Raw genomic sequence first — 27499 nt, 5'->3', positions numbered from 1 at the left:
TGGGGGGAGCTGAGGGAAGGAGCAGCCCCTCAACGCGCTGCAAAAAGAGCTGCAGAAAAGGGGTCTCAGCGCCCTGCGGAGAGAAAAGCTGCAGAAAAGGGGTCTCAGTGCCCCACGGAGAGAAGAGCTGCAGAAAAGGGGTCTCAGTGCCCCGTGGAGAGAAGAGCTGCAGAAAAGGGGTCTCAGTGCCCCACGGAGAGAAGAGCTGCAGAAAAGGGGTCTCAGTGCCCCGTGGAGAGAAGAGCTGCAGAAAAGGGGTCTCAGCGCCCTGCGGAGAGAAGAGCTGCAGAAAAGGGGTTCCAGCACCCCACCGGGCTGAGAGCCATGGCATGGGGGTCCCAGCAGCCCAGGGGTCCCCATGCATTTTTGAGACTGAAGGGCAAAAAAAGGAAACAAGAGAGGAGCAGAGGGGGGAGGGGAAAGCAGCACTTCCATGCCCCTTGCGAGGCGCAGCTTTTGCCGGGTGGTCTGGGAAGCATTTTCCAACGCACGGGGCCAAGAGCTATAAATACTCGCCGCACTGTACTTGCATAACGAGCCTCCTGCCCGGCCTCGGGCTGCACATCGCCGCACACAGCCCAGGGCTGTCCAGGCTCAGCACGCCCCCCAGGGAGCCCCCGCGTATCCCAAACCCCCCCTGTGCCAACAAACAGAACAGCCTGGACTTTGGAGCCAGGGAAGATAAACAGCAGGTTGGAGGGAGCACGGACAGTACTGCCAGCAGCGGGCGAAGCGCTGCTGGGGGGGTTCACACCTCGCCCCGGCTCCCGACCTCCAGCCAGGGTATTTTTAGCCCCTCCAGGATTCAGGAGAGCAGCCTTTTGCTGGCAAGAGCCCCAGGCGGGCCGTGCCCCCTCCTCGCTGCGCTACTGTCCAGCCTGACGGGAAAAACCTGGAAGCATTTGCAAGAATTCCTACTGGAAAGATCCCTCCCGCGTGGGGAGCGGGAGCGGTGCCCACCGGCGTTGGGTTTCCCATCTCGCCATGGCCTGTCCCCGTGGCTGTCACCGTCAGGACAACGTGCTTTCCCAGAAAGGCGCAGCGGGATGGACGGGGCGCTCGGCCGCTCTCCAACCCCTCCGGCTCTGGGAATAAGAGTCCCCTTGTGTGGTTGGGGCAGGTGATCAGGGTCTGACCGGCAGCCTCCAGCCATGGCTGTGGCACAGAATGGATCCCTTGTGCCGTGCCGCAGAGGTCAGCAATCACAGGGTTCCCTTTGGAACCAGAGGGGCTGCGGGTTGAGCCCTGGGAGCACCAAAACCCCTCAGTGTGGCTGAACCACAGAGCATCAACCGCTGCTCCCACGATGATCCGTGAGAGCTGGGTGTGCATCTCCCCGAACAAGAACGCGAATAAACTCACTGCGAGGCCGGTTAATCCTCTTCTGAGGAAGATGACTCGCTGCGGCCGAGGATGCCAAACAGAAATCAGATTTGGCTAAAGGTTGCGCGAGCCCCAGGCTCTCGCAGGCAAAGGAAGGGCTGAGCTCTCCGGTTGGGCTGCGGCCGAGCGGCTGGCCCAGCGTGGGAGCACGTGCTCCGGCACGGCCGCGGTGCCGAGCGGCTCAGTAAACAACAGGAAAAATAAAGGGGTAGGAAAAAAAAAAGAAAAATCGCATTCCATTGGCAACATTTTTAACCGGCACAGTGTGCGGAAGACAAGCTACAGCCCTGCTCGGCACACGCCAGGATTTGCTGTGCTTAGGAGAGATGTGGAGCGCAGAAACGCTGTTAATAAACAATTCCCAAGCCAAGGAAGCAGGTGAAGGGGCCTCTTTGCCATTCCCACCTGGCAACAGCCCTTCCCAGCCAGCACAGCCGATCCCAATCCTCCTCCGGACTATGAGAGGGTCCTGGGTCCCAGCTGGAGCCGCCGGGATGCTGCCAGGCTCTGGGGATGGAGGAAAGAGTGTCTCTCCTCTGGCAGCCCGGACATAAAGAGGAAGCAAATGTGGAAAAATACAGGAGAATCGCTCACAGCTCTGCAGAGTCGGTGACAGGGAAAGGGCCAAACCTGCCCCGAGGTGGAGGAGCCGGAGGCACAGCGCAGAGCATCGCCCTCGGCACCCCAACAGCCAGGCAGGGCAGGGGGGCTGCAAGCATGGGGACCAATCCTGCTGGGGAGCAGTTGCCCCAGTTAATCCCAGTGCAGAGTGGGACCGGGCACAGGGTGGAGCTGGGTGCCGCGGGGGTGATGAAGCAAGGGGGAGTACTCCCACTCCCACATTCCGACAGCCACGTGAGCTGCGCGGCTCAAGGCAATGGGAAGCAGAAAGGGAGCAAATCGGAAGAGATCCAGGCAGCATCTAGGTTTAAAGAATTTATTCCAAAGAAGAATTCCCCAACAAAGAGTCATACAAAAAAAGAACAGAGACAAGAGTGGTCATTACAAAAGTGTTCACAGCTACAAAAAGTCATCTGAGCAATCCCCAGCGAGCGGAGCGCCGCCCCAGCACGGAGGCCAAGGCACGCGCGGCTTCGGCTGCGCGCGGGGAAGTCTCAGTGAGGGAATGCAAAGGTCCCCAGCACCCAAACTCCACTCAGGCCATGCCAGAGCGAGTGGGGTCAGTCCCTGGCACGCAGGCTCAAGCAGTGCTTGTTACGACACCCGGCTCACTGGTTCCCACACCGGTGCGCACATTCCCGCTGCATCCTCACCACACCAGGGACACCGACCCCTCTATGGGTGCAGGATTGAGCCCATCCTGAGCAGGACTCCTGGCCCTGAAGGACTCATTTCAACTCCACATCACCACCAGCATCACCACCAGTCTCAGACTGGGCTTCCTTCCCTTTTCCTTGGCCCCCAGGGAGCTGCCGGAGCTGCAGCTCCAACACCCCCGTGGGTGGTATCGCAGCACGGGGGTTGGTTTTCAGCCCCATCACGGGAGAGGCACCAGCACGTTGTGCAGGTTTGGTGCTGAGGCAGGAACCAGCCTTCCTGTTCATGGTGAATGGCACCAAACCACTGCTGCAGGTCACAAGCTCATCCCCCGAGTCCTCTGCCCTGGTCACAGCCCATGGAAGCCTCTATAGTTTTTGGTGGACCACCTCAAACCCCTGCAGGCATCACCGGCTCATGGCAAGGATTATCAGCAGCAGACACAGTCTCTGCTTCATCTGGCCAGAAAAAGGCCAGAAAAAGGCCAGAGGGCACCCCAGTCCCGGTGAGCTCCTGCAGGAGAAGGGCTGCACCTGCAGCATCACAGGACTCAGACCCAAGCGACGCTAAAAGAACCTTTAGGAACCCTGAGAAATATCTCCAAGCTCCTGCTTTCCAGTGCTTTTTCAGAGCACTGCAGGCAAAGGGGAGAGAGCAATCTTGGCTCACGCTGTACGTGCCCTGTTTTAACCCCAAAATGCTGGACAGTTAACTCTCCGCGTTCTGCCCAACCACACGCAGAGTCGCTCCACACCACTGGGGTCTCACATCTTCTCCTACCATGCACAAGTCCACAACACCGCTCTTGGTGTCGGTCCGTGGGACAGTCACGACAAAAGCATTTGAGGGCAGTGAGTGGAGCCGGGGTCTCGGCGCTGCAGGAGCTCTGGGCTCACGGCCACCGCGTCCCCATTTCCAGACCGAAATGCTGCAAGGGTGCAAGCTTTCATCCCAAGGGATCGTCACGCTGTCAACCGCGTCCGATGCGCTTCTCTCAACAGGTCATGCAGCGCGGACGGATGTTGTCTGAAGGTGGGTTTGGATCGATCTGCAAAGCCAAGCTCAGGGTCAAAAATCTCCGGAGCGGGCACATCCCAGCCCCTTCCGCCAGACATGCCAGCTCCTGGCGATCCGTTACCTCTGAATACAGCGGAGGTGGCCGGTAGCGAAACTCCTGGATGTACGCAAAGAAGGGACTTTCCAGGACGCCCCCGAGTTCGCTGCGGCACGGCGGAGCCAGGCTCTGCTCAGCCTCTGGGCTGGACACAACCGCCGAGTATTCAGGGGGAGCTGAAGAGAGAAGAGAGGCATCAGGGATTAGGATCCAGTCTCTGTTAATGGGAGACATCCAAATAAAACGGCATCAAAACCACTATTTCCCAAACTTTCCAGTTCCCAGCAAGGGAACCCAGGAGGTGCAGCATCAAAAAAAATTAAGCAAAGAAAGCAAAAGCTGCTCCTGGAGCAGTGGTTGAGAACTTTCTCTGCCCCTCACGATCCAGAGTGGGTGACCCAGAGAGATCCCAGGGAGAGGGAGGCGCTCACCCTCCGGCTGCTCCGGGATGGTGCTCAGCCAGTCGAGGTTGACGCTGTACTGGCTGCTGACACTGGATGTGCGGCTCCCGAACGGATGCAGTGGGATGGTTCCAATGACAAGCGGCAGTTCAAGGAACAGCTTGGATGTCCCAGGAATATCCACACAGACCTGCAGAGACAGAAGCCGGCGAAGAAGCTCAGCTGTTGGGATTTCCTCAGTGCAGAGGGACAGTTGTGTCCCCAGAGCTGGCCAGGGGGGAATTCTCACAGCGGGATGCAAGAGGAGCTCCTGCATGAGCCCTTGTGCCGTGCACGAGTAGCAATGGGGCAACAGGGCGAGCAGGCACAGCTGCACAGGGGGAACCCAAGACCTTATAGCAGTCCTCAGCCCCAAAATCTCTGCACCAGCCCAAAGCGGACGCAGCTCTGGTGAGAAGGGGAAAGCTCAACACTGAGCTGAGCCACTCCGCAAAGCCCCTCACCTTCAGGGAGTATTCCACCTGGATGATGCGGCAGTGGAGGATGGACGGCCCAACGGGTGGGATCTTCAGCGCTCGCCCGTGCCACACTTCCCGCTTCCCCGCTGCAATGGAGTCGCCAACGATGCTGGTCACCACTGATGATTTCTGCTTCTTGGTGCCCCGAGCGATGAAAGTCTGAGTCTGGATGATGGCTGCCTTGGGTACCACCGCTCGGCTGGTGCTGTTGTCGATCTCAGCAAAGACAGGGATGACCTCACCTACCAAAAGAGACACACGTGTTGGAGAAGGGGTGAAACAGCCTGATCCTGCCTCAAGGAATTCCTGCACAGGATCACTGAGGGTTGACCATGTTATCAGCACAAGGTTTATCCTAGCAGGAGCCGGCTCACATCAGGCACACACACTAAAGCTCTGACTGATTTTATGCCAGAAGTCAAGAGCCCAGCTCACTGTGACCCCAAACCACAGAATCATGGAACGGTTTGGGCTGGAAGGGACCTCAAAGCCCATCCAGTGCCACCCCCTGCCATGAGCAGGGGCACCTCCCACTGGATCAGGGGCTCCAAACCCCATCCAACCTGGCCTGGAACCCCTCCAGGGATGGGGCAGCACCACTGCTCCGGGCAAACCGCCTACCCCAGGGCCCACAGAAGTTCAAGAGCACCGGCACATCATCTCACCTGGGGTGTAGCCTTTTCGGTCAATCTTGGCAGTCACAGAAACCTGGCCACGATTGCAGTACCAGGCACGAGCAAGTTTCTCCTTGGCACCTGCCTGGGGAGCCTGAAAAAAGGGAAATATCTAAGTTATTAACTTCTTAAGAAAGAGTGAAACTCCAAGCAAGCACCTCCCTGGCACTGAGAACCTGCCAAGGAGCATCAACAACTTCTTGGGTATCTTATGCAAGATGCTGTCGCAATGCACTAAAGCTTCCAAAAACTAAGAGACATGGATGCCCTCTGCCCAGTCCAGGTAACGCTGGGGGGCACAAGGTAGAGGGGGGAAAATATTCCCTCTGGAAATCAGGCCTGTATTATCCTGTTGGATGGGAGGCAGCCGCCTTCCCTGCAGGCTTCCCAGGGACGTTTGGGACGCAGCTGCCGCGAGGCAGAGCAGGAGAAGCTCACCAGCAGTGCAGGTGTGTTGATGTCGATGGGTTCAATCACGGTGAACTCCTTCTTCACCTTCTTCACTGTGGACCAGGGTCTGTGCAGTTTGGCTTTCACCCAGTAGCGCACGCTGCCGTGCTTTCCCTCGAAGGAGGTTGCCAGCGTCCTGCGTGCAAGCAAGGAGCAGTTCAGAAGGGCTTTGCTCAGAGAATGTCATTTTCAAGGTGCCGTGTGCCCAACCAGGACCGTGTCCCAGAGCAAACAGCTCCTCTCCCTCTTTGTATTAAGGCAACAAAAAAATATCAGCTTACTCGGGGAGCTGGAAGGTGAAGGGGAACTCGTGCCTTCCTGCCGGCAGGATGGTGACCTCGCCATTGTCTGTGGGCAAAACAGATTTTAGACGATTATCTCCCTCCTGCAGAACTTCCTACCGGGGGCAAATTGGTGGCAGAGACGTCCGGTACGGGCAGCAAAAGAGCAGCACGATGGCACAGGAATATTTCTGCCAGGGTTAAACTGCAGCAGCTGTAACCCGGCTGTAAGGAGAGAGCCGGGCACGAACTGCGGGTGACGGGCACTGCCTGCTTTCCACGTGTCTCCAGGCACGCACAACCCAGGGCCATCTCCTTGGAGAGCCAGGCAGCTTCTCCAGGCGGGCTCTTCTTCATCCCACAACCTCCCCTGCACTGTGGCTCCGGAGCGAGAGCCCGGAGATGCCCGACCGAGCCAGGAGCAGCTCCGGGAGGGTGGCCAGCCAAGGTCCCCCCTGCCCACAGGGTTTGCACCCCCACCGCGTTGCACACCTCTGGGGATCATCTAGTCCACTCCCCCCTGCTCAAAGCAAGCTCCTGAGTCTCCACACGAGTTTTCCAACGCTGCTTCCGTGCCAGAGAGCACTCACAGCAAAGGAGGAGTCGTGGGTGCCAGTCCCCAGCCGGGGTGCCCTGCGCGGCAGCAGGGACGGCTGCGCACCCCAGGACTCCAGGGGCACTCGGCATTCGAGGCATCTGCAGGGGACCCAGTCCCCAGGCAGCCCGGACCCTAAGGCTCCCCACGCCCCCAGACCTCAGCCGGCTGGGGGACTGTACAGTGGGGTGTCCCACGCACCCAGATTTCAGCTGGTTGAGGGGCAGGAGCCCCCAGTCCCCGGTGCCCCAGGATGGGTTGCAGGAACCCCCAGCTTCCAGCTGGTCAGGTTGCAGGAGCCTCAAGCCCCTGGGGCGCCCCAAGTTGGGATGCTGAATACCCCAGCCCTGAGTGCCCCAGGTTGGGGTGCAGGAGCCTCCAGATTCCAACTGGTCAGGGTGCAGGAGACCTCAGCCCTAAGTTGGGGTGCAAGAGCACCCAGTCCTGAGGGTGCCCCAGGTCCCCCCAGTTGCAGCTCGAGGTCTTGGAGCCCTGAGATGCCCCAGAATGGCATGCAGAAGACCCAGATTCCAGCTGGTCAGGGTGCAGGAGCCCCAAGATGCTCCAGCTCGGGCCGCAGAAGCCCCCAGATTCTAGGTGGTTGAGTTGCAGGAGCCTCAAGTCTCGGGTGCCCAAGGTCGGGGTGCAGGAGCCCCCACATTCTAACTGGTCGGGGTGCAGGAGCCCCCAGCCCCGGGTGCCCAAGGTCGGGGCGCAGGAGCCCCCACATTCCAGCCGCCTGGGGTGCCGGAGCCCCCAGCCCCTGGTGCCCCACGATGGGGTGCAGGAGCCCCCAGATTCTAACTGGTGGGGTGCAGGAGCCCCCAGCCCCGGGTGCCCAAAGTCGGGGTGCAGGAGACCCCAGATTCCGGCCGCCCGGGGTGCCGGAGCCCCCAGCCCCGGGTGCCGAAGGTTGAGGTGCTGGAGCCCCCAGATTCTAACTGGTGGGAATGCAGGAGCCCCCAGCCCCGGGTGCCCCACGATGGGGTGCAGGAGCCCCCAGATTGCAGCTGCTCGGGGTACCGGAGCCCCCAGCCCCGGGTACCCCAGGGTCGGGGTGCCGGAGCCCCCCCAGATTGCAGCCACTCGGGGTGCCGGAGCCCCACGGCGGTCCCCCCGGCCGGTGCGTACCTGGGGTCCCGAGCAGCGTGTGCCGGAGCCCGAGGAACTCGTGCCGGTCGCTGTAGCTCTGGGTGTAGGCGGTGCTGGAGCCGGCGCTGCGGGACTCGGTCCAGTGCACGCGGGCGGCGCCCATCGCCCGCAGCCTCAGGGCTCCCACCCGCGCGGCCGCCGCCAGCTCCAGCTCCACGCGGCCCGACACCGCCTGCCCGGGGCTGAAAGCGGCGGGGCCGTCGTTCTCCGTCCCTTCCAGGACGATAGCGAAACGTTTGAGGCGGTCGAAGATCATGGCGAGCGCTCCCGGAGCCGCCGCCGCCCGCTCCGCTTTAAGCGCCCGACGCGCCCGGGGGCGGCCCCGCTGGGGAGGGACGGGACGGGGCGGGACGGGACGGGGCGGCCCCAAGCGCGGCACCGGGCGGGTGCAGGGCGGCGGCGGGACGGCGGAGAGGGGGGCGGCGTCCCGTAGGAGTGGGATAGCATCCCCTGGAGCGGGGCGGCATCCTTTGGGAACGAGGCAGCATCCCCTGGAGTGGGGCAGCATCCCTTGGAGCGGGGTGGCATCCCCTGGGAGTGGGGCAGCATCCTCTGGGAGTGGGGCAGCATCCCCTGGAATGGGGCAGCATCCCCTGGAGTGGGGCAGCATCCCTTGGAGTGGGGCAGCATCCTCTGGGAATGGGGCAGCATCCCCTGGAATGGGGCAGAATCCCCTGGAGTGGGGCAGCATCCCTTGGAGCGGGGTGGCATCCCCTGGGAGTGGGGCAGCATCCTCTGGGAGTGGGGCAGCATCCTTTGGGAACGGGGTAGCATCCCCTGGGAACGGGGCAGCATCCCCTGGAATGGGGCAGAATCCCCTGGAGTGGGGGCAGCATCCCTTGGGAATGGGACAGCATCCCCTGGGAGTGGGGCAGCATCCTTTGGGAACGGGGCAGCAACCCCTGGAAGTGGGGCAGCATCCCTTAGGAACGGGACAGCATCCCCTGGGAGCGGGTCCACATCCCCTGGGAGTGATGCAGCATCCCCTGGGAGCGGGGCAGCATCCCTTGGGAACAGGTCCACATCCCTTTGGAGCGGGGCAGCATCCTTTGGGAACGGCACTGCACCCCTTGGGAACAGCTCTGCATCCCTTGGGAACGGGTCCACATCCCTTGGGAACAGGTCAGCATTCCTTGGAGCAGGTCGGCACCCATTGGGAATAGGTCAGCATCCCTTGGGAGCAGGTCTGCATGCCCTGGGAGCAGGTCTGCATCCCTTGGAACCGTGTCCACATCTTTGGAGCAGGTCGGTGTCCCCTAGGAAAGGTTCTGTATCCCTTGGGAACAGCTCTGCATCCCTTGGGAATGGTGCTGCATCCCTTGGGAATGTGTCTGGGACCCTACAGGAGCAGATCTGCATCCCTCAGGACTGTGTCTGCATCCCATGGGAGCAGATCTGCATCCTTTGGAAACATGTCTGGGAACCTGTCTGGGACCCCACAGAAACATGTCCACATCTGGATGGGCTTTGAGGTTCCTTCAACCCCAAACGATTCTCGGATTCTATGACTGGCCGAGCACCGTCCGGAATCCCTGTCCCCAGGATACAGCCAGTGGCTGTGCTGGGGGGGATTTCTCACTTGGAGCAACAGCCCCTTCTTTCCAGTTCCAGCATGCGAGAGCCAAGGGCAGCACCGCGCTCAGATCAACATCCTTCCTTCCCTACGAGCCATTCCCAGGGCTCGGAACAGGCCACAACTGGATCTGGGCTTGTCACGCAGTGTGGCCGGGCCAGCTGGCAACAAAAGGAAAACTGGTCTGGGACATCGCTTCACTTATTTCTAAGAAATCAAGAACTGGCTCCCGTTCAGCTTGTGCAATTCCGGTGTGAGCAATACATCTTCCCTGGGCTTTTTAACCAGGCAAGCACTGGTTTTCCACCAGCTCCTACTGTGTGGTGCCGCTCTGAATCCCAGCGACAAATTACAGCTGTGTGGGCAGGCAGGGGGACTCGCTCCAGCGGGAGCATCTGCGGCTGCCGGTGCTCAGCTGGGAATGGGAATGGTGATTCTCAGTGTGAACATCAACACAAGAAGCGCCCGGAGATACTGCCCAGGAAAGCTGTGGCTGCCCCATCCCTGGAGGGGTTCCAGGCCAGGATGGATGGGATTTGGAGCCCCTGATCCAGTGGGAGGTGTCCCTGCCCATGGCAGAGGGTGGGACTGGATGGGCTTTGAGATCCCTTCCAACCCAAACTCTTCTATGATTCTATTCTATGATTTTATTCTATGTTGTAAAAAGGAGGAGAAAGGGGTCTGTGTGTCCCTAAAAGGGTTAAAACAGATTTAGAAACTTCCACTTCAGTTACCATGGCCATGTTTGCAGAGCACCGGAGCTCGGCACCCGGGGCACGGGACAGGGAGGAGACGGAACAGGCATGAAAAATGTTACTCAGCATTTGGCCACCAAAGTGTTGAGGATTTTCGAGTCGCTCGGGGCCAGGCTGGGCAGGACCTGCTGTACCGAACTGGGCTGAGCTCAGCCACTGAAAATGAGTTGGGCTGAAGCCTCGCAAGGCTTTAGCTGTCTCCAAAGCCCAACTGGAATTGTTTGTCTCCCTCCCCCAGGGAAGGAGCCTGTGTTTTATTTTATGTGCAGGACCATTTGCTGCCACGAGCAAACATGAATCATAGCAAACGCTGTAAAGGGAGGGGGAAAGGAGGAAGGCAGGCATGTCAGAGCACGAGTGAACTGGCGATGCCAGCTCTGGGAAGGTGCCCGGTGTCCCCACTGCGATGCCGGGTGGCATTAGAGGCAATGGGGCTCTAGAGAGGGGCTGGAGCCCACGGCAGCTCCATCCCGCGCTTGGCATCTTCCTGGTCCTGCATGTCGGCACACACCCTCGCCCGTGACTCAGCCTTCGCCCTCGGGATGAGAATCTTTGCAAACCTCCCTCCCGTGTCAGCCGCGTGAGATGGCCACATGCAGGGTGGGAAGCTCCTCTTTGACCTCTTTGTGCCGGAAAAGGGTCTTTCCTCTCTCCTGGGATCTCCAGGAGCAGGGGCTGGGGAACTACAGCCGAGGGCTTTCCAACAGGAATGTTCTTGGGTGCCTGAACCCAACCAGAACCCAGGCCAGGCTCGGTGCAGGATGGATCTCCAACTCTTCAGCCCCATCTAGAGTCTGGCCAGACTTAAGCCGGTCCCACTGGGAGCTCGCACCCTGCCCAGCTCAGAAGGATCTTCTCCTTCTCCCTCAGACCCTGGAGGGTCCCTGGGAAGCCAGAGAGAGGGGGATGCAGCAGGTAAAAATGCTCTACCCTGATCCAACGTGGGGACAAGATGGGGCAATGTGGAGCCTTGCACAAGCACAGCCTTGAGGAATAAGCTTTGTCCCTCCCGGGGTTGTGAGTATTTCGGATGCACAAGGATTAAGGTGCTGAGTGAGGCCCACCCAACATGAGAACAAGAGCCCTGATGTGCTCCCAGCCCACATGCCGGGACTCTCCCGGCTGTCTCCATGAGAATAAAATGGCTCCTAGTTGTTTGTCTCTCACCGGGGCAGGACCTGCTCTTCTGGCGAGCGCTGCAGGATCCTGGAACAGAAGGGATGAGAGCACAGAAAGCATTTCTGATTTCAAGAGCTCTCACATCACCTCATGCAGAACGCACCGGGGCTTCGCCTTCACCCATTCAACCCTCATCTTTTCCTCTCTCCCTGCTCCCTGAGATGGTGACACCATTCAACAGCCCTGTCACACAGCCTGAACATCCTCCTCTCACCCTTTTTGTTGTCTCACAGCGCAGCACCCCGGTGCCAGCGCTCGCCGCCCCGCCAGGGAACTGCAGATAAACTGCCAGCGCTGGGAGAGCAGAAGGGAGGGCTCCTATCTCTGCCTGCTCCCCTCCTCTGCACTGCCTTGTTACCATGACAAAACCGGCAGGTTTTAAACACCACGCACACAAAGTTGAGCTCATCGAGAAGCAACAAGAAGGGAGCAGTCACAGGGACCTCAGGATGGTGGCAGGTTTGCAGCAGACTCTTGCTAGCTGATAAGGGAGGTCCTCATGCTGAGGGACAGCAGGACAAGGCAGGACCCAGTGGCATCTGAAGGGAAGTGATTCTGGCTGCAGAACAGCTCTTCTCCGCAGCCCACGCTTCTTTAAACCATCCTGCGATCGTGCGCCCGGGTCCCTCTCGCAGAGCAGAAAAGGAATCCATGTGTGGCAGAGACAATAAAATCCCAGCCCACAAGTTCTGACAGGGCTCTCGGCTCCACAGGGAGCCTGGTTCAACCCTTCCCGTGCCAGGGAGAGAGCCAGAAACCATCAGCTCCGAGCTGCAGGAGTGCAGGGTGCTGGCGAGGCCGAGCAGCTCATCGAGCTCCTCCAGCCCTGGCCGAGAGCCCTTCTCCAGATGGCTCCGAGGGCTTCTATCGTACACAATCCCAGCAGCAGAATCCAAACATACTCGCAGCAGTTTGTGTCTTCCCTACAGACATTCGCTGCAGGGGCAGAGGGGGATATACCTCACCCTGTAACCATCCTAACACTGCGGCGACCGATTGCTCAGGACCTTCTCTGCTGGAGCTCAGGACAAGGGCTTCCCCCACAGCCTGAAGTGTAACGGGGACACTTAGCACAGCTGCAGAGGGGCCCTCCTTAGACACAGCACACAAGAGCTGCTGCCAAAAGACACACTCTCCAGTATAATGCAGGTGTTGGGAGCAGATGGTGTGGTACAGTCGTCCAGAAATAGAGAATACGACCCCCTCCAGCACAGGCCAGAGGCGAGAACACCTTCAGCAAAGCAGCTCCCATCCTCGTTCCATCACTCCTGCAACCCCTACGTTCGCCAGCTAAGGGCGGGGATGGCTGTCTAGGTTGCGCTTGGCCACTGACACAACTAAACGCCATCAACATGAGTAAAGCGTTATGGCTATCTCCAGGCCTGGGTGGCAAATAGCACTATGACACGAGCAAGAACACGGCCATCAAAAGCAGGGGAAGAGGGAGAAAAATCCACAGAGCCGCGACTGTTACACTGTCATTGGAGGGGAAGATAAAGGACGTGCATTTTCCTAAGAAAAGACAGTTAACGGACAGCTGAGATGTCCCATATGCCTCAGCTCTGGGTCATTTCATCCCAACCAAACAAAGAATTCAAGTGGCTTGTCCTCTCACGGTACACCTAAGCAACGTGCCAGCTGAGCATGCGGTCTCCGTATCAGGAAACCGAGAACAAATATTTACTGAACTACTAAGTGCTCTTTCCACGCTTGTGAACAGACACTTCTATTTGCACTTCCCGGTGCAAACAGAATAAAAACCACAGCCCCGAGTTTGCAGGCAGCTTCCTAGAAACCAGCAGCAGAGAAACCCTTCGCAAAGGTGAGAAGAAGGTATCGAAGAAGGACAACCCCACTTGGGTTGGCAAAGTCCCACCAGGGCAAGGGTCCTCCCAGCGAGGATGCCTGCAGCCCAAGGCGATCCCAACTCCACTCCACGGAGCAGAGAAGCCCTCCAAGCCCCAGCCTTACCGTGGACGAGCTGGCAGCGGCGATGCAGGAAGGTCTGGTAGGCTGTGTAGTCACGGTAGACGGTGTTGAGCCCCACGCTGCGGCTCTCCACCCAGTGTGCGGTGGCGCGCCCACGAGCATACACTTCCAGTGCCCACAGCCGTAGTGCACCACGCAGTTCCAGCTGCACCCGGCCGTGCAGCAGCTCCCCGCTGCCGTAGGCACCCCACACTCGCCCGTCCTCCAGCTCTACTGTCAAGCTCTGCACACATCCCAGGGCTGGCATCGCTGCCGGCCCTGCTTATCCGACAGCTCCAGGAGGCTGGTCCAGGAGGCCAAGGCGAGTGGGACAGGCAGCTGTGCAGCTCTCCAGGGAAAGGAGGAAAGAGCAAAGGCTACACCCAGATCCCCTAATTTATCCCTGCCCCTAACTGGCCCAACCCTGCAGGCCTAATCGTCCTCGGGGTTGGACGGAGACCCTGTTTTGCAGCGATGCTTTAGCGTTGACCTCATGAGGCTGATGCCGTGCCGAGGATGGGGCCGTGGAGACAAGTGACGTGTTTTTAAACCGATGGAGAAATAACGTGACTTCATCTTATCTCTGAGTCACAGACACTGCCAACGTGCAGCCGATACGTGCTGGTGGCTCCGTCGGCAGGGAGGGGCGTCATGCACCACCAACTGTGCCGGCAGATTTCATGCAGCTGGGGGAATCAAAGAAAGGCTGTTTGGCCTTCCCGGTTAACGCATTCCTGAGTAATTGTGGGAAAGGCTGGGAGAGAAGTTTAGAAAGCAAAAGCCCTTACTCCAAAAGCCAGTTTTATTTTCTGTATCAGAAGTCACACCAAAATCCACGTGAATAAGAACGTGAGTAACCACAGGGTCATCCCAGCATACTGCTTCCACCAAAACGCTGATGTCCACCATTCTTCCCCGGGGAACCGTGGCTGTTTCTGCACCACTGGCAGAGAAAAGAACACCTCAGGGTCACATAAAGGAACTGGGCAGACTGGGGCAGATGCAAGTCCCCATCCCTACACCAAATGATGCAGTTGAGGTGTTTGCAACGAACTGCATCGGATGCTCATGTGAGGTGCCTAGACTTGAGTTTCTCTGAAGAAGGAAAGACAGTCCTTTCCCCTTGTCCAGTCCCAGGAGGAAAACCCAGGAGGATCACAGGCTTAGCCACTTCTCACACACAAACTGCAGCAACTGGGAATGGTTTAAGCAAGCTGTTCAGATGCTTTGGGGGTGGCTCGCAGCACGTGTGAACCGAGCACACAGGCACCAAAACGCTGAGGAGAGCTCATGAGGTGGCAGCTGTGACCAGGCAGCGGCTGACCCTGCTTGCTCAGCCTTCCAAGGGAGAGGGCTGGCTGGCCACGCTGATCCCTCTCTAAAATACTTATGTCCCAAATAGAGATAGTGCAAGCTCAGCATTCAGGAAAACCATGTGAGTTATCAGCTCGACAAAAATACACAGCTCACCTCTAGGAAAACAGTGCGCTCCTCACAAGCTGGGGAGAGCTGCCTCTCTGCCCCACTGTTCACTGACCTTTGGTTTCAGGCCTTGACACCAACGTCCAAATAGAAAACAAGGGAATATTTTCCAGCCCACACACAGTCCTGCAGAGCCTCTCCCTTTGCTTCTGATCTCTTGCCCTTTCCCTGAGCTTCCCTCTACCCCACCTGCTTCCTGCTGCCCCAGCACCTGCCCAGAGGCACTCAGCAGGTCTCACAATCCAGAACCATATGTCACCCATAGCTTTGAGCTGATTTACCAGTGTTTATTCTTGCTGTTACACCACTTTTTTTGTGTCCTTGCTCAACTCATGAAATAAAAGTTCCCTGTAATAGCACACAAGCCAAGAGCAGGGCACCGGGCTGGCTAACAGGTAACGACGTGCGTGCAGTCCATGGTGAAGCAGGTTCTGGGCTGTCACCGAAGAAGGAAGACCATCACAATGTGAAGAGCACCTTCCTCTGAGGACAGTATCCTTCCAGGTCCCCAAAGGGACACAGCTCACTTGGCCTCTGGACTTCGTCATGAATTTATCCTTCTCCTCAGTCCTGAAAAGGACCTGCGCACTCCAGGGTAGCTTCAGGTGTGAGTGTTTGATCTGAGGAGGCAGAAAAACTTTCAGCAGATGTATTGTGGATCCTGGCAGCCCAAACATCTGCTCTCTCTCTCTCTCGGGCAGATACAGTCTTTTCTGCCGGTGGCACAAAGAGATGTTTACCCTGTCTCGACGCATCTGGCCATGCCAATCTCTGCCTGAGATTTTCCTCCTCTGATACTTTGGGGAGGGGAGCAGAATCATCTTCCCTTTCCTCCAGCACTCCTTGGCTCAGGGATTTGGTTGCCTGTCCTTCCTCTCCTTCCAAGATCTTTCTCAGCTACAACTCTGCTCCCCACAGACCATTTGCCCGAGACTGGAGGCAGGTGGGATTCGACGCGTGGCTGTCCTGTCTCAAGTGGTTCAAGTGCACACACCAAAACTGGTGGCGTTAATAGGGAGGCCACAGCTTTGCTTAAGATAATCTCACTTCCCCAAGCTGTTCCGTGGTAATTCCAAGGCTGTACCTGCTGCAGCACATCTTGAGACAGTCCTTGTTTCTGCTGTCTGTGCGGCACCAGCGTGGCCTGCATGGTGGTGACAAATCTCTCATCTGCTGACAGATGGAATTGAAATAAAAAGTAAATTCAAGCCAGGAAATGAGGAGGCAACATCAGAAAAGCTTTGCAGTTTGCCTTGCAGTCTGCTTTGCAATCACAGATCTGTTTGCATTTCCTTTAATGAGAGGAAAAAAACAGGCTTTGACATCAGCACTTTGCAGAAAAACCTTTGCCCAGAGAGAAAACACTTGTCAGGGAGAGGAGAAAAATGAAGACACGTACATAGCAGTTCCAGGAATATCACTCCGTATGCAAGCGACGGAGCCACATAGAATTTTCCTAAAATAATTACTACATGTAATAGTTTTTTGAGAAATGTTAATGAATCAGTGACCTGAATTAAGAAATTGAAGTCGTAATATCAGTATTGATAGAGGAGCAGCCCTGTGGAGAAGGACCTGGGGGTCCTGGAGGATGAGAAGCTCGATGTGAGCCGGCAATGTGTGCTCAGAGCCCAGAAACCACCCGTGTCCTGGGCTGCATCCAACGCAGCGTGGCCAGCAGGGAGGGAGGGGATTCTGCCCCTCTGCTTCATTCTGGTGAGACCCCACCTGGAGCCCTGTGTCCAGTTTGGAAGTCCTCAGCACAGCAATTATAGAATGGTTTGGGTTGAATCATAGAATCAGCCACCACTGCTCTGGGCAACCTGTTCCAGGGCCTCCCCACTCTCATAGGGAAGAAATTCCTCCTTCTGTCCAGTCTAACTCTGCCCCTCTCCAGTTTATCCCCATTGCCCCTCATCCTGTCCCCACAAGCCTTTGGGAACAGCCCCTCCTCAGCTTTCCTGGAGCCCCTTCAGGCACTGGAAGCTGCTCTAAGGTCTCCTCAGAGCCTTCTCCTCTCCAGGCTGAACAACCCCAACTGTTTCACCCTGAAGGACATGGAATGAGTCCAGAGGAGGCCACAGAGATGATCCGAGGGCTGGAGCACCTCCCGTACAAGGCCAGGCTGGGAGAGTTGGGGCTGTTCAGCCTGGAGAAGAGAAGGCTGTGGGGAGACCTTAGAGCAGCTTCCAGCGCTGAAAGGGGCTGCAGGAAAGCTGGGGAGGGGCTCTGGATCAGGAGGTGCAGAGACAGGACGAGGGGGAATGGTTTTGAGCTGAAAGAGGGGAGATTGAGATGAGATCTTAGGCAGAAATGTTTTGCTGTGAGGGTGGGGAGGCCCTGGCCCAGGTTGCCCAGAGCAGTGGTGCTGCCCCATCCCTGGAGGGGTTCCAGGCCAGGTTGGATGGGGTTTGGAGCCCCTGATCCAGTGGGAGGTGTCCCTGCCCATGGCAGGGGGTGGCACCGGATGGGCTTGGAGGTCCCTTCCAGCCCAAACCAGGGACAGACGCCTGGGCTGGGCCTGGGCCGCCCCCGGGACGCGTCGCTATGGCGACAGGACCGCCACCTTCCCGGCGGCCTCTGCGCAGTGACATCACACCCGGAAGCGCCGCGATGGCGGCGGCGGCATTGGGGGGATTGGCGGCGGCGCTGGAGACCTACCGGGGCCGGGACCGGCTGGTGAGGGCGGGCCGGGGCCCTGCCGGGAAGTGTACGGAGCAGGGTTTGGGTCCTACCGGGGCCGCGACCGGCTGGGGAGCGTGGGGCCGGGGTCCTGCCGACACCAAAAAGGGGACCGAGAGCCCCGGCGGGGTGCGGGAAGGGATGAAGAACTGGGAACCTCCATCGCCCCTCCGGGCTACGCGGGGCCGTGCCCTGCACCGGCGCGTGGTCCGGCAGCGCCTGATGCCCCACACTGGGCTTGCCCCGCTGCTGCGGTTCGGCCCGCGCCAGCCCCTCACCTGCCCGGGCCCTGTGCCCCGCTGCAGCGCCGCCGCTCCCGGTGACAGCTCTCTCCGTTCCCCCACAGGTGCGCACGCTCTGCTATGGCTGCCAGCTGGCCGGCGGGACGCTGGCCGGGCCGCAGACCCCACCGTCCGGGCTGCCCGGGGCCCTCCTGGCCGTGTCGGCCCAGCTGAGCGCCTGCCGCACCATCCTTCGCCTCTTCGACGACGTCGCCATGCTCAGCCACAGCTGCAGCTACGGGCTGGGCCCTGAGGTGAGCGCGGCGTGCAGAGCAGCCTCCCAGGCCGCGCATGGCACAGAGGTGTGACCCGTCCCGTGCCACCCGCAGGACGAGGACGCGCTGGTGCGGGCGCTGTCGGTGCTTTGCAACCTGGCCAACCAGCTCTACTACCCCTGCGAGCACCTCGCCTGGGCGGCCGACGTCGGCATCGTGCGTGTCCGCTCTCAGAGGTGGTGGACGCTGAGCACAGCGTTCTGGGCCTTCGCCCTGCTCCTGAGCATCCTGCGGTGAGGCTGCCTGGGGTGATGGGCAGGGAATGATCCCCGGACGCTGTCATCAGGGGGAAATGAAGGACCCTCGCGGCTGCAGAGGAGTCTCTTCTTTGCGGGCTGTGGTTCATTAAATACCTCCCTGTCAGTGCTGTGGGAGAAATAACTCTGTTCTCTTCTTTTCAGCTCCCTGCGAGTCTTGTTCCAGCTGCGAGGAAAGCTGAGGCAGCACAAGTGGTAGGATTCCTCTCCTTGGCTATGTTTATCCCAAACATATCTGTTCTTGCTTGTGAGCTATTGCTAATTATTGTTATTCTGGGCTATTACCAGTGCTGCTTTTGCTCCCCACAGTACGCCTTTGGCTCGGAATCGGAAGGAGGTGAAAGCCCAAGTAAAGGCTGAGGTGCTGAGCATCCTCGCAGATGCAGCAGATCTCTCCAACGCAATCCACTGGCTGCCTCCGGGGTTTCTCTGGGCTGGGTGCTTCCCGCCCTGGCTGGTTGGTCTCCTGGGGACCATGTCTTCCCTGATTGGTATCTACCAGGCATTGAGAAGAGGGAATTCCGAAGCTACATAAACCATAACTGAGCTTCAGGAGCCCAGTTTTTACATGGTAAAAATGCCTTTATTGAGGGAAGATGGCTTTTAACTTCCCGGGGTGTCAATGACTGTAATTCCATGCATCTGTAACTGGGACCATAATCAAGAGGATGGTTTACAATCAAGTTTTTATCACTCTTCATCAGAGAAGTCTTTCAGGTAAAAGCTTAAAAAATTAAGAAATCTCCTGGAATTGGTAAAATGGAGGGAAAACATTCCTTCCCTCCTTCCTTTCTCTATGCTGAAAGACAAACACAACCCTCCTGTCTTCACTGTCACTTAAAGAGCACAAAGTCACCGTTAGGCAGAGAAACTGCCACGGTTCCATCACACTAAACTCTGAAGGGCTGGATCCCGTGCCTTTGAGCTCCAGGCTCAGCGCTTGGTGCTTCGGTGGAGTCGGGGAGGTGACCTACCTCGTGGGAGTTTCTCTGTCAGATATTCCTGCGTGTCAGCCTGGAGCAGATGCTCCAAGTGGTTCTTCCCTTTGTGTTTCTTTCGAGGGGAAGGAAACAGCGGCTGCAAGCAGTGCCTTGCCAAGCGTTCTCCTGCTCCATGCTCCTCATTTGAGGAGAAACAGGGGAACTTGGAACCTGCTGCGCCTGTCTGGAATGCCACCGGGAGGAGCTCTTCCACCAGGCTCCCACAGGAGGCAGCGGCCTTGGGGTTTTTTTTTTGCAGACAGAGGCAGCAAATGGATTAATCGCCTTCAAATGGCCAATCAGAGCCAGGCCGAGGCGGATTTTACAGTGCTGTTTCTAGGTGGTGCCAACAATAAACAAGACGAACGTTTCCAGCGTGCCCTTGAGTGATCATTACCGCTGATAACCGGGCAAATGTTCTTTGTCCGGTTCTAGAACAGTGCCGAAGTGAGAGAAAACGTTTGTGCTGTGTTAGCTGCAGCTCCCGCCTGTCACCAGCCTCCTCCTGCCCAAATAACTCGCAGCACCTGACTGACGGTCATGGAAATGCAGCTTTTGAAACAGTTCTGCTTACTCTGCGCCATGCCTGCGCTCCCGGCGTCACAGCGCGGCACTGACCGCGCTCCCGGGAGGTTCAGCCTCTTCTTTTGTTGTTGTTTTTGGCACAGAACTAGGAAACCATCTCCTGCTGCGTTCAAAGAGCAGAACGAGGGCTTTAATCTCGTTATCGTTTGCCCCGTCCTTGCTGTTTGCCTGGACCTTCACCCCACAGAAGGGTCACCGAGGCCGCCTTCTGATTGCACTCAGAATTTGCTGTTAGATTTGCAGGTTTTGGTACAATCATTGCACTCAGAATTTGCTGTCAGATTTGCAGGTTTTGGTACAATCTGCTGTGTGGGCAGGTGTTACCTGGAAGAGACTTATTTTGTCTGTAGTTGCTCTGCCGGTTGGGTGCTGGAGCACCGGGAGCATCCAGCTCCTGCTGGTGGCTGCTGCCCGCTGTGCCAGCTCCTGCTGCAATTCAGAGGTTTAATGAGAAAGGAGATTCTGTCTTTGCGTTGTTAACCTGTTCCTACAAACGCTTTTTCCTGCTCAGCATGGGACGAGCTCTGCTGTAGCGATTACAAACCCCACAGACACCTTCTGCGCCAAAGGAGGGAAACTGAACCTTTGAATCTTAACGCAGTGAAAGGACAGGGTGAGTTGTCCTTAGTGCACTCGCTTCGTCCCCTTTCCACAGAGTGATGTTTAAATCAAAGGGCGGGATGAACTGAAACATCCAGAGATGCAAAGCATTCCACGATCCGACCGTCCCCTCCCTTGCAGGACTGGAGGAGCAGCTGCTGTTACAGGATGATAGAATGGTTTGAGTTGGAAGGGACCTCCAAGCCCATCCAGTTCCCCCCCTGCCATGGGCAGGGACACCTCCCACTGGATCAGGGGCTCCAAGGCCCATCCAACCTGGCCTGGAACCCCTCCAGGGATGGGGCAAAATGACCCTTTTATGGCGGGGTGCCTCCAGCACCACCAGAGCTTTCAGGAGCTGCAGAGCGGCCGTCCCGGCCCCTTTCCGGCAGTTGGAGCCTCGCTGCCAGAGGATCCCGGGGAACAGGGATGCGGGGCCCCGCTGGGCAGGAAGGGGTTAATTCGCGGCGCACGCGCGGCCCCGGTTCCCATTCACAAAGAACCAGCGCGGGGGGGGGGGGAAGCGGGCGCTGATTGGCTGCGCGGCGGGAAGGGGGCGGGGTCAGTGGGAAGGGGGCGTGACCAACCAGGGAGGGGCGGGGCCAGAGCCGGGCGGCCACGCGGCGGGGAGAGCGGAGCGGGGAGAGGTGAGGGACCGGCACCGGGGAGAGGGGAGGGGGGACCGGGACCGTGCCGGGAGAGAGGAGACGGGACGGGGTGAGGAGTAGAGACCGGGACCGGGCGAGGTGCGGGGAGCGAGGAGCAGGGAGAGGGACCGCAGGGGAGGGAGAGCCCCGGGAAGCCCCATGGCACCCGCTGCCGCGGCACCGCAGGGGAGGCGAGGCCGGGCGAGGTGCGGGGCGGCAGGGCGAGGGCGAGCCCGGGAGCCAACGTCACACTCACCACAACCCCGGGACACGCGGGGTCCTGCGGGACTCTGCCCCGCACCGGCTGGCTGAGCTCGCTACAGCCCCCCCCAGCCCCGTCCCCGCTGCACCCATCCCGCTCCCCATCCCGGTACCCGGGACTGACCCCGCTGCACCGACCCCGGACCCCATCCCAGTCCCTGGGGCTGACCCCGGTGCACCCATCCCGGTCCCCATCCCGGTCCCCGGGGCTGACCCCGGTGCACCCATCCCAGTCCCCATCCCGGTCCCCGGGGCTGACCCCGGTGCACCCATCCCGGTCCCCATTCCGGTCCCCGGGGCTGACCCCGCTGCACCCATCCCAGTCCCCATCCCGGTCCCCGGGGCTGACCCCGGTGCACCCATCCCAGTCCCCATCCCGGTCCCCGGGGCTGACCCCGGTGCACCCATCCCAGTCCCCATCCCGGTCCCCGGGGCTGACCCCGCTGCACCCATCCCGGACCCCATCCCTGTCCCCGGGACTGACCCCGCCGCACCCATCCCGGTCCCCATCCCGGTCCCCGGGGCTGACCCCACTGCACCCATCCCGGTCCCTCCATCCCGGTCCCTGGGGCTGACCCCGCTGCACCCATCCCGGTCCCCATCCCGGTCCCCGGGACTGACCCCACTGCACCCATCCCGCTCCCCATCCCGGTCCCCGGGACTGACCCCACTGCACCCATCCCGCTCCCCATCCCGGTCCCCGGGACTGACCTCACTGCACCCACCCTGCTCCCCATCCCAGTCCCCGGGGCTGATCCCACTGCACCCATCCCGCTCCCCTCGTGCTGACTCCCCGGCTTCCCTTGGCAGAGCAGACCCACCACGATGTCCGTGAGCAGCCACGAGAACCGAAAATCCCGCTCGAGCTCCGGCTCCATGAACATCCACCTCTTCCACAAACCAGGCCACGCCGACAGCCTCCTCACCCACCTCAACCTGCTCCGCAAGCGGCGCCTCTTCACCGATGTGGTGCTACGTGCGGGCAACCAAACCTTCCACTGCCACCGCGCCGTCCTGGCCGCCTGCAGCCGCTACTTCGACGCGATGTTCAGCGGCGGCCTGAAGGAGAGCAGGGACACCGAAGTCAACTTCCACGACTCCCTCCATCCCGAGGTGCTGGAGCTGCTGCTGGACTACGCCTACTCGGCCCGGGTGCTGATTAACGAGGAGAACGCGGAGTCCTTGCTGGAGGCTGGGGACATGTTGCAGTTCCAGGACATTCGGGATGCTGCGGCTGACTTTCTGGAAAAGAACCTCTACCCTGGGAACTGCCTGAACATGCTGCTGCTCTCCGACGCCCACTGCTGCGAGCGCCTGCTGGAGCTGTCCTGGAGGATGGCGTTGGCCAACTTCACCTCGCTCTGCAAGACCGAAGACTTCCTCCGCCTGCCCAAGGACAAGCTGCTGGAGCTGGTGGAGAGCGAAGAGCTGGAGGTAGAGGATGAGACGCTGGTCTACGAAGCTGTTCTAGGTTGGATCCGGTACGATTTGCCCCGACGCCATGAAGTTCTGCCAGAGCTGCTGTCCTCCGTCCGCCTGGCTCTTCTGCCCGAGTCCTACCTACGGAAGCAAGTGGCCTGCGAGAAGCTGGTGACCAGCCACAAGCTGGGAGAGGAGATCGTAGCCGACGCCATCCGGTGCAAAATGAAGATCTTGCAGAACGACGGCCTCGTGACCGTGTGCTGTGCCCGGCCCCGCAAGGTCAGCCAGGCCCTGCTCCTGCTCGGCGGCCAGACCTTCATGTGCGACAAGATTTACGTGCTGGACCATAAAACCAGCGAGATCATTCCTCGCGCCGACATCCCGAGCCCTCGTAAAGAATGCAGTGCCTGTGCCATCGGGTGCAAAGTGTACATCACTGGCGGCAAAGGCTCTGAGAACGGCGCCTCCAAAGATGTCTGGGTGTACGACACCCTCCACGACGAGTGGGCAAAAGCCGCTCCCATGCTGGTGGCACGGTTTGGCCACGGCTCTGCCGAGCTGTACAACTGCCTGTACGTGGTGGGAGGTCACACAGCCATGAGCGGCGCCTTCCCGGCCTCTCCCTCCGTCTCTCTCAAGCAAGTGGAACACTATGACCCACAGCTGGACAAGTGGTCCCTGGTGGCTCCTCTCCGAGAAGGCGTAAGCAACGCCGCTGTGGTGGGAGCCAAGATGAAGCTGTTTGTTTTCGGTGGCACCAGCACCAACCAGAAGCTGCCCAAGGTGCAGTGCTTTGACCCCTGCCAGAACCGCTGGACGGTGCCCGCCAGCTGCCCTCAGCCGTGGCGCTACACGGCCGCCGCCGTGGTGGGCAGCCACATCATCGTCATCGGCGGGGACACCGAGTTCTCCGCCAGCTCCGCTTACCGCTTCCACAGTGACACCTACCAGTGGTCCAAATTCGGAGATGTCACCGCCAAGCGCATCAGCTGCCGTGCTGTCACGTCGGGGAACAGACTGTACGTGGTGGGAGGCTACTGCGGGGCGCAGCGCTGCAAAACGCTGGACTGTTACGATCCCTCATCCGACACCTGGAGCAGCGTCACAACAGTGCCTTATTCCCTCATCCCCACCGCCTTCGTCAGCACCTGGAAGTACCTGTCTGCCTGAGTCACAGGGTGGCCAGGAACCTGCGAGGTGGGTGCTGGGCTCTTGTCCCAAGGGACAGGATGAGTTGAAATGGCCTCGAGTTGTGCCAGGGGAGGTTTAGGTTGGATATCAGGAACAATTTCTTCACTGACAGAGTGGTGAAGCCCCAGCAGAGGCTGCCCAGGGCAGTGGGGGAGTCTCCATCCCTGGAGGGGGTTCAAAAACCATGTGGCCATGGCACTTTGGGACATGGTTTAGCAGGTACGGTGGGGTTGGGCTGACGGTTGGACTGGATGAGCTTAGAGGTCTTTTCCAATCTTAATGATTCTACGATTCTATGAATCGCTGCAGATCAACCCAGAGCTCCTCTATATAACTGTGTGCTGTACAAGCAAACCCTGAGGGGCAGACGCACGTGGCTCTGGACTGGAGTTGTCCTAGAGAACAGCCTTGTGCCAACATCAGCTCCAGAAACATGTTTCCAGGCTGGCAGTTTGGGATCTAAAACCCTGCAGGACAGAGAACATCTCTTTAGGTGCTAAAATGCTGTAGGGAGAAGATCAGTATAAATAACAAGACCCTTATTGTGGCATCTGAGCTCTTCAACCGAGTCTTGGCCATGCAAAGACTTTGGGGAATGCTTTCTGCAAGGATTGGGTGTCGTCCCCGGTACAGAAAGCTCCTCGAGTCGATCATGATGTGGCCAGGCAGGCTGTCTGCAGGAGCGGGGAGGGACCGCGCGGTGCCATGGGGACCGGCTGCTGCTTTTAGCCCAGCCGCCTCCTCCTGGTGCCACGGTTAATCTGCCGGTGGCACCCAAACGTCTTGTGGGACGCGAGGGCTGCGAGCCAGTGCCAGAACAAGATTATAGCTGGGATTCATTCCCAGCAGGGTTGGTAATTACATTTGTAAGACAAGCCCTGTCTACATATAAACACAGGGTTTCTCTGCTTCTAATTATTCTCTGCTGTCCCTTTCTGCCATTCCTTCCGTGCTACCCAGCCCTCACGCCGCTGCTGTAGTGCTCGGGGGCTTTCGAGGAGCACGGTCGGGTTTGCTGCATGCTGGTCTCACATCGCTCTGTCTTGCACCACAGGCTTCACACCGGGGTTTCCCAGACTCTCACTTCACCGAGGATCCAGGCAGAAGACACGGGCAGCAGGAGCGCCGCCTCCCGCCTAGCGAGTCTGGGAACTGGATGCGGCCCTCGCCTGGAGCGCAGCAGCAGAGCTCGAGGCAGCGGAGCGTTCCCTCTGAACCGCTTCGGCGAATCCCCTTTGTTCCAACCAGGCAGGGGACCAGCACGGAGAGACTCCTTGGCAGCTTGTGCTGCCCCTTGAGAGGGTGAAAGGATTCCAGGATTTCTCCTAACTCGGGTGATCTCAGAGCAGGAACCAAAGGAATTTTTTTTACTTCTTTCACTGACTATTTTGGTTTAAGTGCTATTTACTAGAAAGGACAAAGGAAGCTCCCAAGGAACACGGTCAGCTCTGGCCTGCGCGGCTCTGCTGTGGCTCGGAGCGCAGGCAACACCAGCGGCCTGAAATGTCTTAACACATGACAGCACTTTGCCTGTGGCTGGTTCTGTATGTTTTTGGGGTTTTTTATATGCAGCAGATGTGTGTGTTTATTACTCAGCCTGGCGCTGCTTCAGTAAATCTGAATAAAATCTACCCTGTCCCTCTCCTGCTCTGTGCGCTTCAGCTGCAAGTTTGTCCCAGCCCACACTTGAGATCACAGAATCATGGAATGGTTTGGGTTGGAAGGGACCTCAAAGCCCATCCAGTCCCACCTCCTGACACCTCCCACTGGATCAGGGGCTCCAAAGCCCCATCCAACCTGGCCTGGAACCCCTCCAGGGATGGGGCAGCCACCACTGCTCTGGGCAACCTGGGCCAGGGCCTCCCCTCCCTCACAGCAAAACATTTCTGCCTAAGATCTCATCTCAATCTGCCCTCTTTCAGCTCAAAACCGTTCCCCCTTGTCCTATCCCTGCACCCCTTGATCCAGAGCCCCCCTCCAGCTTTCCTGGAGCCGAAGAGTATTCCCTGCCTCAGAGTCCACACCTTTATCAGCCAGAGCTGAAGATCTTTGTAACACAGCACATGGGAGAGCTCAGCTCCTGCACTGCCTTCTGGCTTTGAAGGACATACAAATCTGATTTAAACTGCAAAGATTCAGCTGTTCCCTGGCCTTTCTCTGTGGAGCGGGGTTTCCTCACTGCCATAAAGAAGGGAGGAAAGCGCTGCTCTGTCTCTTCCTGAGGGCTGTACGCTCCAGGCCCTGCAAGTGCTGGGAAAGCGGAGGGGAAGGAGAAGACAGGAATTAGCATGGTCAGAGGAAACGGGCACCACAGGCGCAACCAGCTGTCTCACCACAGAAGCCTGGTTTGGGTGTGATTCATTACTCCATTTCAGAGTTAAATCAATCACTGTCACAATCCTTCCTGGCTGCCAGTATGGGCGAGAACTGGCAGGACTGGGAGGCAGCAGCAAGTTGCCCTGCTGCTGGTGGCTGAGGCAGATAAACCGACTTCATTTCCATCTTGGTTTCTGCCCTTTCCAGCCCCCAGGCTGGGCTTTTTCCCCGTTTACCCTTGCTGTGCCGCCTCTCCGTCGCTTGCCAGGAGGGAGCCGAGCCCAGAGCCTGCCCTGCAAACCCAGCCTGGATCACCCCAAGCAGCAGCACAGAATCACAGAACCGTTTCGGTTGGAAAAGACCTTCCAGATCATCGAGTCCATCCGTCCAGCAGCTGTGCTGTGCCTCGCGCACACGGGCAGGCTCTGCGCTCGCAGCCATGGACATGGCTGGGCCTGGGAGCCAGCAGGAAGCATCCCCGTCCCCGCTAGCTGCTTCACCTTTATTACATCAACAGCTATTCCCGAGGGTCGGACAAAGTCCGACTTTACTCAGCAAGTCCGAGGAGCGGAGGTTTCATTCACGGCTATTTGAGCAGCAGCTGTTTTATTTATGCTGCCAAGCAATAAATGTTGGCTCCCGGCCACATCCGCCTTTTGCACCAGGGACAAAGTCGCTTCTAGCAACACGGGGCTCTGTCCGCCTCCTGCTCCTGGCGCTGGGATGTTATCTGAGCCACGCTCGTGGCTTTTCCAGCAAGAGGAGCAAATGGCCGGGCTGCTGGAGCCTTTGCAAGTGCCTGGGAATTGTTTCCTCATTTCAACCCATGCTTACAGGTACCTCCCTCGCAGGGAAAACCGGCACTTCGAGCACACCTGGGCTTGGCTGCTCGGCTGCGGCTCCACAGCGCTGGCAGCGAAGCTCAGCAGAGCTGCATTGCATCGCCTTCATCCTCCTCCACCTGGCAGAGCGCCCGGCACTGTCCCTCTGGCTCCAGCTCCTCCTGCCAGGAACCAGCTCCCAGCGCAGCCGGGAGCACCCCTCCAGAAAACCAGACACCTTTGTCTCTTGCACGCTTGACGTTGTCCCAACAGACCTGTTTTCCCAGTTTGACATCTCCAGGCATCGATCCACTCACTGCTTCAGCGCCGGGGCCAAAAGATTTGGGCCAACTGTGCTGCAGGTGAAATTTGTTCAGG

At 58.8% G+C, this 27499-nt stretch overlaps 3 protein-coding genes across 8 annotated transcripts; 2 read left to right on the top strand and 1 right to left on the bottom strand.

Moving 5' to 3' along the window:
• Positions 1 to 2306: 2306 nt before the first annotated feature.
• On the bottom strand, positions 2307 to 13848 carry ARRDC2 (arrestin domain containing 2). 2 transcript variants are annotated; one of them, XM_009562818.2, is made up of 8 exons: positions 13325 to 13848; positions 6100 to 6166; positions 5807 to 5954; positions 5360 to 5462; positions 4680 to 4936; positions 4207 to 4366; positions 3800 to 3951; positions 2307 to 3709 (listed from the first exon to the last, which is right to left on the bottom strand). In XM_009562818.2, the coding sequence occupies exons 1-8, from the start codon at positions 13587 to 13589 to the stop codon at positions 3656 to 3658; spliced, it is 1206 nt and encodes a 401-aa protein (XP_009561113.2). In that variant the 5' UTR covers positions 13590 to 13848; the 3' UTR covers positions 2307 to 3655. The 2 variants fall into 2 exon arrangements, with proteins under 2 accessions (XP_009561113.2, XP_053906218.1); XM_054050243.1 differs by lacking the exon at positions 13325 to 13848 and adding an exon at positions 7826 to 8145.
• Positions 13849 to 17328: 3480 nt separating this feature from the next.
• On the top strand, positions 17329 to 20368 carry PEX11G (peroxisomal biogenesis factor 11 gamma). 3 transcript variants are annotated; one of them, XM_054050246.1, is made up of 6 exons: positions 17329 to 17482; positions 17832 to 18020; positions 18096 to 18274; positions 18443 to 18493; positions 18608 to 18869; positions 19360 to 19497. In XM_054050246.1, the coding sequence occupies exons 1-5, from the start codon at positions 17351 to 17353 to the stop codon at positions 18831 to 18833; spliced, it is 777 nt and encodes a 258-aa protein (XP_053906221.1). In that variant the 5' UTR covers positions 17329 to 17350; the 3' UTR covers positions 18834 to 18869; positions 19360 to 19497. The 3 variants fall into 3 exon arrangements, with proteins under 3 accessions (XP_053906221.1, XP_053906224.1, XP_053906222.1); XM_054050249.1 differs by lacking the exon at positions 18608 to 18869 and having other exon boundaries at positions 19360 to 19565; XM_054050247.1 differs by lacking the exons at positions 18096 to 18274; positions 18608 to 18869 and having other exon boundaries at positions 19360 to 20368.
• A 6-nt stretch (positions 20369 to 20374) lies between these two features.
• Positions 20375 to 25622, top strand: LOC104060958 (ectoderm-neural cortex protein 1). Of its 3 annotated transcripts, none has more exons than XM_054050240.1 (3): positions 20375 to 20476; positions 22182 to 23990; positions 25039 to 25622. In XM_054050240.1, exon 2 carries the CDS (start codon positions 22197 to 22199, stop codon positions 23961 to 23963), a length of 1767 nt encoding a protein of 588 aa, XP_053906215.1. In that variant the 5' UTR covers positions 20375 to 20476; positions 22182 to 22196; the 3' UTR covers positions 23964 to 23990; positions 25039 to 25622. The 3 variants fall into 3 exon arrangements, with proteins under 3 accessions (XP_053906215.1, XP_053906216.1, XP_053906217.1); XM_054050241.1 differs by lacking the exon at positions 20375 to 20476 and adding an exon at positions 21065 to 21110; XM_054050242.1 differs by lacking the exon at positions 20375 to 20476 and adding an exon at positions 21071 to 21110 and having other exon boundaries at positions 22187 to 23990.
• Positions 25623 to 27499: the final 1877 nt, after the last annotated feature.

This window comes from Cuculus canorus, chromosome 27 (assembly GCF_017976375.1).
Source record: "Cuculus canorus isolate bCucCan1 chromosome 27, bCucCan1.pri, whole genome shotgun sequence".
NCBI classification, from domain to species: Eukaryota; Metazoa; Chordata; class Aves; order Cuculiformes; family Cuculidae; genus Cuculus; species Cuculus canorus.
This window is presented reverse-complemented; position numbering and strand designations above follow the sequence as displayed.

Coding starts and splice junctions, on each gene's coding strand:
- ARRDC2 (XM_054050243.1), bottom strand. CDS start 8,102: ATGATCTTCGACCGCCTCAAACGTTTCGCTATCGTCCTGGAAGGGACG. Junction 6,167..7,825: donor CACGCTGCTCGGGACCCCAG/GTACGCACCGGC, acceptor TTTTGCCCACAG/ACAATGGCGAGGTCACCATC. Junction 3,952..4,206: donor CATCCCGGAGCAGCCGGAGG/GTGAGCGCCTCC, acceptor TTCTCTCTTCAG/CTCCCCCTGAATACTCGGCG.
- PEX11G (XM_054050246.1), top strand. CDS start 17,351: ATGGCGACAGGACCGCCACCTTCCCGGCGGCCTCTGCGCAGTGACATC. Junction 17,483..17,831: donor ACCGGGGCCGGGACCGGCTG/GTGAGGGCGGGC, acceptor GTTCCCCCACAG/GTGCGCACGCTCTGCTATGG. Junction 18,275..18,442: donor CTGCTCCTGAGCATCCTGCG/GTGAGGCTGCCT, acceptor TCTTCTTTTCAG/CTCCCTGCGAGTCTTGTTCC.
- LOC104060958 (XM_054050240.1), top strand. CDS start 22,197: ATGTCCGTGAGCAGCCACGAGAACCGAAAATCCCGCTCGAGCTCCGGC.